At 50.8% G+C, this 12,780-nt stretch overlaps 5 protein-coding genes across 5 annotated transcripts; 3 read left to right on the forward strand and 2 right to left on the reverse strand.

Moving 5' to 3' along the window:
- Window positions 1-313: 313 nt before the first annotated feature.
- On the forward strand, window positions 314-1,551 carry J4E92_002799 (uncharacterized protein; the record flags this gene model as incomplete). Its single annotated transcript, XM_051494199.1, has 5 exons — window positions 314-318; window positions 518-936; window positions 991-1,084; window positions 1,136-1,371; window positions 1,418-1,551. 5 exons carry the CDS (start codon window positions 314-316, stop codon window positions 1,549-1,551), a joined length of 888 nt encoding a protein of 295 aa, XP_051355878.1.
- A 1,058-nt stretch (window positions 1,552-2,609) lies between these two features.
- On the reverse strand, window positions 2,610-4,768 carry J4E92_002800 (uncharacterized protein; the record flags this gene model as incomplete). Its single annotated transcript, XM_051494200.1, has 7 exons — window positions 2,610-2,797; window positions 2,843-3,090; window positions 3,139-3,254; window positions 3,304-3,698; window positions 3,752-4,176; window positions 4,228-4,604; window positions 4,652-4,768. 7 exons carry the CDS (start codon window positions 4,766-4,768, stop codon window positions 2,610-2,612), a joined length of 1,866 nt encoding a protein of 621 aa, XP_051355879.1.
- A 378-nt stretch (window positions 4,769-5,146) lies between these two features.
- Window positions 5,147-6,017, forward strand: J4E92_002801 (uncharacterized protein; the record flags this gene model as incomplete). Its single annotated transcript, XM_051494201.1, has 4 exons — window positions 5,147-5,220; window positions 5,308-5,494; window positions 5,545-5,559; window positions 5,655-6,017. The coding sequence occupies 4 exons, from the start codon at window positions 5,147-5,149 to the stop codon at window positions 6,015-6,017; spliced, it is 639 nt and encodes a 212-aa protein (XP_051355880.1).
- Window positions 6,018-6,459: 442 nt separating this feature from the next.
- J4E92_002802 (uncharacterized protein) lies at window positions 6,460-9,108 on the forward strand (the record flags this gene model as incomplete). The annotated part of the gene is made up of 4 exons (XM_051494202.1): window positions 6,460-7,889; window positions 8,134-8,556; window positions 8,601-8,810; window positions 8,859-9,108. 4 exons carry the CDS (start codon window positions 6,460-6,462, stop codon window positions 9,106-9,108), a joined length of 2,313 nt encoding a protein of 770 aa, XP_051355881.1.
- A 74-nt stretch (window positions 9,109-9,182) lies between these two features.
- On the reverse strand, window positions 9,183-10,652 carry J4E92_002803 (uncharacterized protein; the record flags this gene model as incomplete). The annotated part of the gene is made up of 2 exons (XM_051494203.1): window positions 9,183-10,084; window positions 10,133-10,652. The coding sequence occupies 2 exons, from the start codon at window positions 10,650-10,652 to the stop codon at window positions 9,183-9,185; spliced, it is 1,422 nt and encodes a 473-aa protein (XP_051355882.1).
- Window positions 10,653-12,780: the final 2,128 nt, after the last annotated feature.

Below are 12,780 nucleotides of genomic sequence, written 5' to 3' on the forward strand. Positions count from 1 at the left end.
TACCTTGTAAGCCAGGTCTGCCCTAACCGCTCCATCTGATCTTTGCACTTACATGCAACTACCGTTTGCCACGCCGCCTGACCGGATGCTTACATTGCCTAGGTATGTGAACGCACCACGGCATAATACCAGCTGACTTCAACCGGAAGTGGTAGTCTCCGGAGCGTTTTGTGATCTATTGCAATGAAGATCTTTCTGCGTCTATGGTATACACCGTTGGAGAGAAAAACGTCTGTGTTTCATTGGAAGGGGGTAAAACAAAGGCTGGGGGACTCACAATAGTTTGTTGCAGATCACAATGACATCGAGGAGTATGTGGTAAATCGCGGCGAAACTGTGTGCCGCGTTCTACATGCAAGACCCCCTCACACGGTTCAGACCCAGTGCCAGTATCAGAATACATGTCAGCGCCTAAGCCTTGTGCTCTTTCTAGATCAAGAAGGCCCGTTTCCTAGCCTCGGTCAATACAACTCTAGCCAACATCTTCTGAGTGACACCCACCATTGAAGCTATCTAGGCACAACATGATCGAAACATCGATGCATTTCCTCCAAAGGGGCGATTTATACTCCACAGTCAAGCCATATTCGCTTCGCTTCGAGCCTCCGGAGGGCTTCGAGCGCTCAAACATAAAACTGGAGAGACGCGAGGACCTCAAGATCGAGGATGCTCGACCGATCATCAAGGACTTCTCACTGGAGAAGGAAGGTTTCAAGATCGTGAACATGGAGTCCAAGATGGCATACGACGACTTCGAGGACGATACGAAACTTGTTCAGGTCTATCTGAGCGAGATTGCCAACACCCTAAGAGAGCTACTCGGAGCCGCTCACGTCCAGATCTTTGAGCACACGGTCCGCAAACGTCATCCAGAATTTCCTGTTGCGACTGGTGAGCCCTATCAGTGGAACCAGCCTACTTCAATGGCACATGTCGGTAGGACTACCAGAGACATCTGTCATACCTTTTGCCATTACTGATGCCATGTAGACACGACAGCAACCTGGGCTGCAGACATGGTACGTCGCCTCAATGGCGATGAGAAGGCGGAGAAGCTTCTGCAAGGTCGAGTTCAATGTGTGAAGTAAGTGAACATAGAGCACTAGCGGCGATGTACACTAACAGTTGCTCCCAGCACCTGGAAGCCTTTGCGAGGCCCTGTGCGAGACTGGCCCTTAGCACTCTGCGACGCACGTACCGTCGAATCCTCCACCGATTTTGAAGCCGCAGATCTGGTGTACGCGGAATACGTGGTGGAAAACCGCCAGATTTATCGATCGGATCGTCACAAATGGTACTACATCAGCGACCAACAACCGAATGAGATGTGGGTCTTCATGCAGTCCGACTCAGACCCTACAGGTATATCTGGTGAGTGGGCGTCTTCAAACAGATTTACGACTGCTAACAGGCAAAGGTGTTGCGCACTCTGCATTTCCTAATCCGGCCAGTGTGCCTTCAGAGCCTCCAAGAGAGAGTGTTGAGGTCAGAGCTCTGGTTTACTATGCTGATGCTGAGCTTGCGCATGGCAACCAGAGTAGACGCACTTGATTCAACTACGTAGGTACGCGACTTTGAAGGGAGATGGCAGCTTTGGTCACATAGGCTTCTCCCCATCAGATTGTAGAAGCAATTCATAGTTTGAGGTCATAAATTGCAGCCTTTCATTGCATGCGTACTTGAAGTTACTAAAGGGCTTAATGGCCATGCAGATATGTCGTTCTTTCTAACCCTGGCACTGCTTGGCACCGCATGCGCTCGACTCCTGTTCGACCTCCCACTCTCCATGAGGAAAGAAGCTTCCAGCGTTACCATCTGCGACAATAATTTCCCCTTTCTTGAAACCGAGACCACGGAAGCTGTCCTGTCGCTCAACTGGAGCGGGCCAGATGGACCTCCAGGGCTGAGCCCTAGTGGATTTGGGAGCGAGCGAGTTGATTGGAGTCATACTGGTTTGTCGACGGTGTTGTAGATTGAGAGAGCTAATATGGTGAGTTCTTAGAACTTGTTCCGTGAAGATGGCAGGTTCATACTGTCTATAGCGACTTACTGATCGTTGTCGTGACCGAAGAAGTGAAGGTCGGGCTGTCTTAAAGTTCCAGCGGTCGGTCAGGAAGTTGCGAAGATTGGGAATGTCTCGATATGAACAATCGGAAGCTAGAGCATGATTTTCACTCGTTGCGAGGAGGACTCCTTCATATCGTGCTCAGAACTGGGGCAAGATGTTCAGCCTCGTGCGGGGTCAGGCTGAAGAGAAGTATGCATGTGTGCAGAATCACTGTACTTGCTTATTGCATGCACGCGCAGCCATAGCTCCGCACCTGCAATGGTCGCAAGCCTCCTCTGCGGGTTACCTTATCGCCACGCATGACACGGCACAACGTGGTCAGCCAATTGGAGAATGGCCAACGGGTGATGGTGACATGAGACTTGCATCCGGCTGTATGTAGGAATGAAAGACGGATCGGATTTCTTGTGAGGATCGATTTTGTGTGGAAATGGCATGTCTACCGATGAGGATCCCTTCGCCGGAAACGGCGTGACACCAGTTCATCAGTCTAGACCAACGCCAACAGGCTTGCTCGCGCATGCTACAATCTGCAAGGCAGTCATCTCTCCTTGTCACCGAACATCGTCTTTCCCGTGCGTACCCGGGTAGACCTTCCCACATGTTTGAGGAAGCGTTCAGTCATCTCGATCAACTCCAAATCCGTTTCTGGAGCTCCAAGCAGAGATACCGCCATAGGTAGGTATTCTTTCTGTCCCGTGATACGCGAGCTGTATGGAATTTGCCCAGCTGGAGAGATTAGTGAAAATTCTCGGGATTGGTTGATGTGCTTACCCGGCACCACAATCTCAGGTGCGCCTAGTGTTGGACTGAGATATAAGACGCTAATCCCTTTCGGGGCTTCGACAGGCTGTGCGGGCGGGATATCTCTGTAGCGCGGCTCGAGCTCCTCGATAGGCAATACTATGATGGTCCTCGTATCATCTGGGCGGATGATGTTCTCGATGAACCAATCTTTGTACACTTCGTACCGCTGCCAGGCCCTATCCTTTTGGGACTCGTCGATAAGCCTCCCAACATCCCTAACAGTCTTAGTATGAGACGATTGTGGAGAGCCATGCAGCACTTACCATACCCCCTTCACGGACATGGTAGTAAATGGCTCTTTGTCGTGCTGCTTTCTGTAGTCTTCTCGGAATTTTTCGAAACAATGATACAGCTCGTAGTAGAAGCCGTGTTCCTGGACCTGAGTCGTGTGTGAGCATCCTGGGTTAACTCATCTCACGAGAACCTACATTTTCCATGTACTTCGCCACGTTCTTTTCTTCCACAGGTGGAGATAGCTCCCATTTCTTGGCGATGGAGAATTTCTCGGTTTCGACTTTGAGATATGCCGCCAAATCGTCAACAAACTCATCAAATACAGCCATCTGATCAGTGTTGCCCAATGGCAGGAAGTCTAGTGGATACACAATTCTCCATGGACGGTTCGACCGGTCTTGGCTCTTGATAGACGCTCCGTACCACGACTGAACGAGACTGTTGAAGGCATGGATATCACGACCGAAGAGAGATGGCGAATCGAATTGAGGGCACGTCAAGACCATATCCTTGGAGGATAGTTTGGCCTCAGAAGGTCTCAGAGCAAAACAGCCGTTCCAAAGAGCCGGTCGTCTTCCGCTTCCAGTCGCTTGTCGCTCGTTAGACTAATTGAGCGATGAGGGCTGAAATGTTTTGACTTACTATCGGTACCAAGCGTGAAATCGAGCCAATCATAGGAAGCGATAGCTGCTCCGCTCCCACTGCTACTTCCCGCCGGAGACTGGTACCCATCGCCTCGTGGATTGAAAGGCGCGAGGTACTCAACACACTCTGTTGGCTCTTCCTTCCATGCGAAAGAGCTCAAGTGGGTCTTTCCGACAACTATAGCTCCTAAAGAAAGCAGCGTTCGAACGCACTCGGCAGTCTCACTCTGTGGGGGGTAGAGATCATGGTATGCTCGATTGCAGACGGATGTCCGAAGTCCGTTGAGATGGTACATGTCCTTGATCGCTATCCGAACGCCGTCCAGTGGTTTTTCCTTAGACTTGGTGAAGTACAGTCGTGAGGGAACGGCTACTCCCAGTGACGCGAAAGCTCTTCCTGCCAGGCCATTGCTCTCATACCGTCTATCAAAAGTAATAAGCATGACAACGACATATGTAGTTCTGGTTACTCACTCTCTGTCATGTTCGGAAGGCCAGGTCGCGACCAAGAAAGCTTTTGCGTCGTCGTCATACACTCGCCAAACTTGTTGCATCCGCTCGTGCAGCGCGACGTATGGTCCAGATGGAGGATCTTCAGTCGTCGCATTCGTGGGTGTAAACTTTACCCAGGAATTTCCCCACGCCTGAAGCTGTGCTTTTGCGTCCTCTTGTAAGTCAATGTCCTCTCTGCATGCACCCGAGAACTGGACACAATGCAAAAAGTCCTGCCTGAAGACGTCGCAATCATGTGTATACTGCTGTATACGTGACTTGAGGTATCCCGCATCAATGACATCGCCGGGGGCTATTTTGACGACAGTAACCAATGCTTTCGGAAACCACTGGGAGTGCTACACACCGTCAGTGACGTTGCAGTGTTTGTGGAGGGGAAGCTTACGTGATCAGTTGGCCTAGTGACGAAACGAGTATCACCAATGGTGAACTCCCGGTCCGACTTCCAGCTAGCGACCTCACGGTCTGCCCATGGGTCTTCTGCTCTCTTTTCCGCTGTCATTTGGGCGGTGCGGGCGAAGATTTTGGTTAATCGTGTAGCATGCAGCCGCTGCTGTGTGCGAAGACAAGCCAAACGAAACATGGCTGACAGCGCCTACCCCGCTTTACGGGTGGGCGCTCATAATTAACCTGTTTGCCTTTTTCATATGTCGCAAGATGTGGGCTTGCATTCCGCGGGATGCAAGGTAACACAAGGATGCACATGCGTCCAGGCAGCAACGACGCTGACCGCGTGGCGCAGCTCAGCCTGGTAGCGTTGGTGTTCCGCACCCGAGTAACCCATCGCCAACACGTCTAAGCCGAGGAATATTACTATTCATATTCGAACACGACTTGTACTATATGCTACGTGAGAATCTCGGTTTCACCGCACTAAAGGATGGCAGAATGCTCCTTGCGTCACTGGCCCGACAACGGAGGCACTCCGCAGCGCGACTCAAAGCCCAAGGCTCAGTAAGTCCTCAGACACTGTCGATTTGTGTGCTTACGTATATGCAGCATTATTTTGATACCTGGTATTGGAGATGAACCGGTTGAAAGCTGGAGTCAAGTCCGCGATAGGCCACTTCTCCGTGACCTCGTTGAGAAGGGCAAACCGGCCTTGAACGTCTGCATCTCGATACTGGAACATCACCTGACAACTGCCAATCTTGAGCACTGGGAGGACTTAGACTCTAAAGCGAAGTCGTTGCTCCCGAAACTGGAAGAGCTGTTGGGAAGTTGGGACGTTAGTCTTGTGTGCCCTAGTGACGTCCCACCCGCTAAACAGTCATGTAGAGCAGACAACGGCCTGTTCTATTCCTGTGCCATAGTCTAGGTGGCATAATACTCAAGCGAGTTAGTCTGCATAATAGTGACTGTGGGTGACCCTACTGATAGCGTAACAGCTACTGGTACACGCGCACCGAAAAGGTGAAGCGGCGGAACTCCTGATCGAAAATCTGGCGGGTATTGTCTTTCTAGGAACCCCGCATCTGCGAGAAAGCAACAAACCAGAATGGGAAAAGGCGGCTGCTATTCTTGAGCTTCGCATGTTGTCACCACCCAAGGCTCTTTCGGATGAGAACGAACTACGACAACTGTTTCATTGGTCCCAAGACTTCGAGGATCTTGGGCTAAAAGCTCGAATCCTCTCCACGACGGAAAGAAAGGAAAGTAAGAAGAAGAGGGGCACGAAGCTCAACAAGTGGAGGAAAGAGAGTTTACATATTGTGGTACGGGAAATACTTAGTACGATGGTCAACGGCTGATGCATACACTAGGGTACAGAAACTCTAGCGCGCACTAGTTCACTGTCAGTGGAGGAAGTGGTGTCTGTCGATGCCGATCACAATGGTCTTTGCGCGCTCACTGAACACAACACATTCCGAAGTTATCTCATCGAGTTTTGTCACAAGACTCTCCGCGAGACCCAAGACACATCAAGGAAGATTAGTTCGACTGGTAAATGGATTCTTTGACTTCCTCACTGATCAAAGCTCACAATCAACAGTGACTTCCAGTAGACCAGAGAGTTTTAGGGGGACAAGCGCCCATAGTATATCAACCAATGAACTCGAGATGAGAGACCCCACGTGAGTCATACCACGCTCATCTATGACTCCAACCGCACTGACGTTACTTCGAAGGCACAACCATTCGCAAGCTACACATCAATCTACCGATGCCTCTCCTCCACGACCCAGTCCTGAAATGTCTATGCCAGTCGAGGTGAACCTTCCTTGTTACCTACTCAACGAGTCCGTGGCCGTGAAGAACTTCTTTGGCAGGGAAGAAGTAATGGACGAAATTCATGACTACTTAGTGGTGAAAGAAGAACAGGGGGTAATGTCTGATCTGAAAACTGTGGCTATCTCTGGTATGGGAGGCATAGGTATGTTTATTGATATCAAAACTATACCCGAGTTGACGCCCCCAGGCAAAACCTCGATCGCGTATCAATTCGTCAAGACCCGCTTAAAGAGATTCGACGCCATCTTCTGGCTAAACGCTGATACTGCTGGCAAGCTAGACAGCAGCTTCGGTAAAATGGCATTGGAATTGAAGCTGCAGCGGGTACAAGAAGACAGAGACCAAGTCATGAGCAGGAATCTAGTACTCAAGTGGCTTGAGAACCCTGTCACTACATATGGTTGCCAGGACACGTCATCACCACGAAAAGCCCGCTGGCTCCTGGTTTTCGACAACGTAGACAACTTCGAGCTCATGAAGGGGTTTTGGCCTCCAAAAGGGGCTGGCTCCGTACTCATTACCAGCAGAAAGCCACATGCTCAGAATTTGACTAATTACACTGGTACAGATCAGGACTCCTACAGTCAAAGAATCGAGCTTAAGGCTTTTGGAGAGGAAGAAGCCCAGGAATTTTTGTACAAGCTTACGAACAAGGAACGCACGCATGATAACGAACAGGCGGCGAGAGATTTGGCCCGCCGACTCCAGGGCTATCCTCTGTTTCTCAAACAGTTCGCTGGTTATATGATGAATGAGGGAACTTCCACTTTCGCCAATCTGCTCAAGATGTACAGCGAAGAATCTTCTCATGGAAAGCTATTCGCACGGAGACCAGAGACGAAAGACGACAACTATGAACACACTACCGCCACAGTATGGATGCTTGATAAGCTCGATCCGGATGCGCGCATGGTCATGAATGTGTTATCGCTTCTCGACCCGGATCATATCCAAGAAGACATCATGACAGAAGGGATTCCAAGTATCAAGGTCAGAGACTATCCAAAAAGCTACTCGGATTATTGCCTAGCGCTTGATGCACTCTACAAACTCTCGCTGGTCAGCACTGATGTGGACGACAACAGTGAAACAGATGGTGGAGCTCCAGCTTGCAAACATTCCTTCGACCTGGAAACCGACTCCGGGACACAGGATCGACTTGAAAAGAAGGGTCTGGACTCGAATCTCGAACCTGACGAAGAAATTGATCAACAGGCCAAACCTCAGTTGAGCGTACATCGCGTTCTGCAGGACGTGTCTCGCTCTCAAATGAACAAAAACCAGCAACGCGAAGCTTTTGAAATCGCTGTCAGTCTGCTCCTCATCCGCTGGAAACGGAAGGAAAGACTCTGGCACTACGACCGCGAGGATTGGCCAAGAGCTGAGCATCTGTATCCGCATGTTCTCCAGGTACAATGCCATTACGAAGGGTTGGGGCGAGAAGCTCAAGAGAATGTCGCTACCGTGGAGCTGGTAAGTCTGATGAACTGCGCAGGATGGTAAGTCACACGGTCATTTTCTTTTATCTGGGCATGTATCTGACTGCGAAAGGTTTGATCATGAACGGGGAAGGTCTCGACAAGCAAAACGGATTTTTGAGACTGCGGAGAAGATTTGCATGCAACATCTAAACAGCGACGAGCGCCTCATGCGCGAGATTCATACCAGTCTCGGGTGCGTGGCGACTGAGATCAACGATCCAGACACATGCTACGAACGTAACAAAATTCTTCGAGAAATGACGAGAGCGGAATACCCCAACCCAAAGACTCAAACAGACTTCGAAGCCTTGATGGTATCTGACAACGAGATGGGTGTTGCTGAGATGATGATGGGCAATACCGATGAAGCCTCCAATCTCTTCAAAACAGCCCTACGCGAAGCGCATCGCCTTCGCGATGATTCTGAAACGGCAAAGTCAATCTATCTCCTTGCATCCGCCAACCTTGGTCTTGCACAGTGGTTCAAAGGGAAATACGAAAAGGCTTCATCCACGCTACAGCAGGCATGGCAGTACCATGAAAAGCTGACCGACGCCCATGAGGACACCGGTTTTGCGTAAGGGTGACAACATCGCTCACAGTCACTGCTAACTTCAATAGGCCCGGCAGGATCGCTCATGCCCTTGGCAACGTCACGAACAGCCTGCATCACGCGGATGCAGGGTGTGGAAAGGGAGAGGCTCTTGAATGGTATGAACGAGCGTACAGACACTACGGGAAAACGATCGGGAAGTATCACCATCGATCAGCAGATGTTTGTCACAAGCTCGCAGAGCAGTACATCGAGCTAGGAAACTTTGACCAGGCACAGTGAGTGACGTGAGCGATTTGATGGATATGTACTGACTTTGTTACAAGCGATTACATTGATCACGCCCTGAAGGTCTTCCAGACGCGGGATTACTACAAACCCGAACGCGCGCGAACCGGAAACCTGAAAAGCGTTTTGTTGCGGCGAGAAGACAACGATGAGGAGGCTGACAAGATCTACGAAGAAGCCAAGAAATTGTATGGAGAACACATGACTGAAAGGAACAAGAACAATCCCAAGGGCAAGTGCCCAGAGATTGCGGACTTTGATGGAAAGGTGGCATTCTGGTCCCGCTAGATATATGTACACACGGGCGTACTCACGAAGGCACAATACTATCCTCAGATCTCGACCAGATTGTACCAAGGCTTTTAGGAAGCTTCTTTCTTCGAACGGCTAGTCAATTTCCATAGAAGAATGATCAACAAGATCAACAACACTGGAACACTGATCGCAAAAAAGATCCAGATGGGTAGATCGCCCTGCCCGAAGATTGAAAAGTTCATGCCAAAGAAGGTGCATACGAATGAAAGTGGCACGTAGACCAATGTCAACCCCGTCGTCAATCGTGTTAGGTGTTCCAGATTTTTGGACTGCGAGTTCGATCGCTTCGCTTCCGACAGCGAGGCATTGTGCGCAACGATTTCCATGGCCCTCTCACAGCGCTGAATGAGCTGTCTAATTCGAGTATAGAGGTACTGAAAATCCTGCAAGAGGTTCATCCGTGCCGTCATGATGGGTCCGTTCGGTGTAGGATTTGCGAATGGAGGAAACCAGACTGGGTCATCAGCTGCCTTGAGAAACGCGATGATGTCGCTAATGCGATCGGAACGTTCCTCGAGGACGGACAGATCACACTGCAGGTTGATCCGCTCAGAGAGAGCCTTTGACGAAGGCTCATTTTGCATGTCCACTTTCACTAAGGCGTACATGCGCTCATCGATGATCTCCTTCATCATGTTCAATAACTGGTCCTCGGCTGCCGCAGCAAATGCATAGATCTCGCTGACAGCATAGAAAGGATGTTCCCTCATTCGTTGGGGATTCAGACTCCTGCCGTACTCCTTGTGTAGACTGTTGAAAGTCTGAGTCGCGGTGAAGCGCTTCTTTGAAGAAGCGGCTGGGGGAGGGGCCGGCCCGTCATGCCATTCGGATCGATTGAATACGGTAGGGCAAAGTTCGGAGTCGGGTTGAGGTTTCCGGGACGCGTGCTTGAACAGGAAGGACAGATCCGGATCTTCGTCATCACCACCAGCATCAGTCCAGATGAGTACTTGACGTTGTTAGCTTTTGTTGTATGCAGCGGTAGGATAAGCAATACCCGTCCATGCACCATTACCTCCCAGCAAGCACATCGAAACCTCTTGCAAGAAGGTATATTGTTTCCGGTTGTGCAAATATGCTCTCCGAATAATAGGCTGTCCGATAGGGGGGGTTCTTATATTGTTCTCACGAAGCTGATCTCTGAGATTCTCCGCAAGCAGCATTCGGGCTTTAAAGACATCTTCCAACGCATTGGAGAGAGTACCAATCGTGGGTACACTCAGCTTCAGGAAATGACGAGAGCTCGAAGGAAGAGAAGGATCGGCATACTGATATACAGGAGGCTTGATGGAACGTAGATGCTGCTGGAAAAAGCGCATGTCGACCTCGTACTTGTGGCCGATAGTGTTGAGCCAACCAGAGGAAGGATGGCCGTTGAGGAAGAGTAGTTCCGGATCGTCTCGTTCTTTTGCAGCTTTTCTGACAGGATTGAAGCCCCTAGATGTGGAGTTTGAACAGGGTTGAAGAGCACCAGCTTCCGGACATGTGTACGACCAGGCGAAGGGCGGGTCTTCCATGTAAGACCCGAGAGGCCATTGTGATGGAGATTCCGATAGGTATTTGAGGAAATTTTTCAAATGCGGTGCGTTGAATAAGGGATCTAGACGTGCATTGACCAGGTTTTCTTTGCAAAGCGCTGCATATGGATGCTCTAGAAATACGTAAGTAGAGATATAGATGGACGTTGTGCAGTGAGTTCTTACTATCTGGCATGGTACCTGAATGACCTGACACACCACGCTCAAGATTGGATTGAAGGCGATCAGCGGCTTTGAGTCGTTGAAGGACCACGCACGTGAAGTCAAGAAGGCTATGAAGCGTGCACTCTGATGTGAAATCGGAATAACATTTGTGATGAATCCTATGGCGTGGCTTGCAGCCAAACTCAGCTGAACTCGTATATGCAGCAGTGTTGGCGAGTCCAATTCCAATAGTGCGAGCTGCCGCAGTAGATTCAGACTCGGAACATTCTTGGACGGACGAGGGGGGCGGCAAATCAGCCCACCAAACACCGCGGGACGGCCAAAACGCCACCACCCCATTTATCCTCGTGCATGTCTTGGGGTAACCGAAATGTCGATGTACTGGCGAGGCGCTCGACGGATGGGTGAGAATACTGTCTGTCTGGAGCTACTACGCTCCATGAGATAAGAGTACGGCGCGTTGCCTGCCTGGCAACGATGTGGGAATTGATCAGCCGAAGTCTCATGGACGGAACTCGCCTGGAAATACGGCATGCTTCGGAGTCGCGGTCGACGCAGCGCATCAGGCTGTCTCAGCAGGGTATGGATAACGCCCGGCAGGGTGGGTGACGCCCAAGAGGAGGCTCAATGTACGCCTTGTCGCCCCTTCTGCGCCACAGCCACCGCGAATGTGTTCCCAACACATGCAACTCATGATGGCCAGCGCATCAGTCCATACGCCGGCACCTATCAAGTGTACTGATTCCGGGAAGTTCTTCTCGAGGACATGGGTGTGGCTTGACCGGAAGGTGTGCGTAACGTTGGGGACAGCTCAGGAGTAAAGGATGGAGGATCAGCGCGTCGGAGCAGCGCGCATTTTCATTGTGTGTGCCGCTTCACTATATTGCGTATTAGAGATAAATGCGCTCCGCGTTGACAGTACGCGTAGACATACCCTTTGCACCCTTTGCCCTTTTTTCACTTCTCGGTATTCCTGGGGCCATGGCCACGGCATTCATAATCGTATGTTCATAGTAAGACGATGGATTGCAGGTTACTGTGCTTTGGATATTGTACACTAGCATGTCATCGAAATTGCATTCAAGGTGATGGCGTAGAAGACGCAAACCACGCCTCTCCAGCAATGCCCCGTGTTGATGCGCCGCGGAGCCCGAGCGTGGTGGGCCCAGTCCCAATTGCGTCTAGACCAAACACGCCGGCGAGCCCTGACATTTAGAGGCCAAGATGATGCCAACCACCCAGCCACCCAGCCTTCCACACATTCTATCGGCTGGTGTTCTTCTCTGAGCAACGCGACGCTGGTGCTCGAATATTTCTGTCGAAGAGCCCAATATACGCTCCAAATGGCGTACTCCCTCGCGTACCTAGGTATCCGTTTCATCGCCACATTCCAAAGTCTGCTCATTGCGCGCGCACCGAAACTTTTCGCGAGCCGATTTCTTCGCTTCTTTCTTCTCGATCGTCTCCGCGAAGTCGCGAAGCCGGTGCAACATAGCATGTTGGCTGTCCTAGAAAAGTCAGTCTAGGTAGTGCCATCTTCGAGGTCCCTGTGATGAAGTATTTACCGTATCATCGTCCGTCAGCACGCTTGATCTCTCTCGCATTGCCCAAACCCGGCCCAAAACCTGAAGTCCTTCTCCTCTTGACCTGTCGCCTCTTACATGCTGGCGAAATGGTTGAGGGGTGAGTGAGGAGACTGTCGTTCTGGAGCTAATACAGTCCATAGAGCAACCCTCGACTCCTTCGCACCCGACTCCAAAACAGCCTCTGCCTCCTTTGGCATCTGACCCGCGAGAGGACAGCCAGCAGGCCACACCCAGTCTGGCATACTGTTGACGCCTCACGACGACCTCCCTCATCCGGCCACAGCAACGAGCTCGCAGTCCCAAAAATGGCTTCCATTTTCGGTACATATCCCCGCGGACAGATGGGCCGAGGCGGC

Source organism: Alternaria infectoria, assembly GCF_024043175.1.
Source record: "Alternaria infectoria strain BMP 0036 chromosome Unknown scaffold_3, whole genome shotgun sequence".
Lineage (NCBI taxonomy): Eukaryota > Fungi > Ascomycota > Dothideomycetes > Pleosporales > Pleosporaceae > Alternaria > Alternaria infectoria.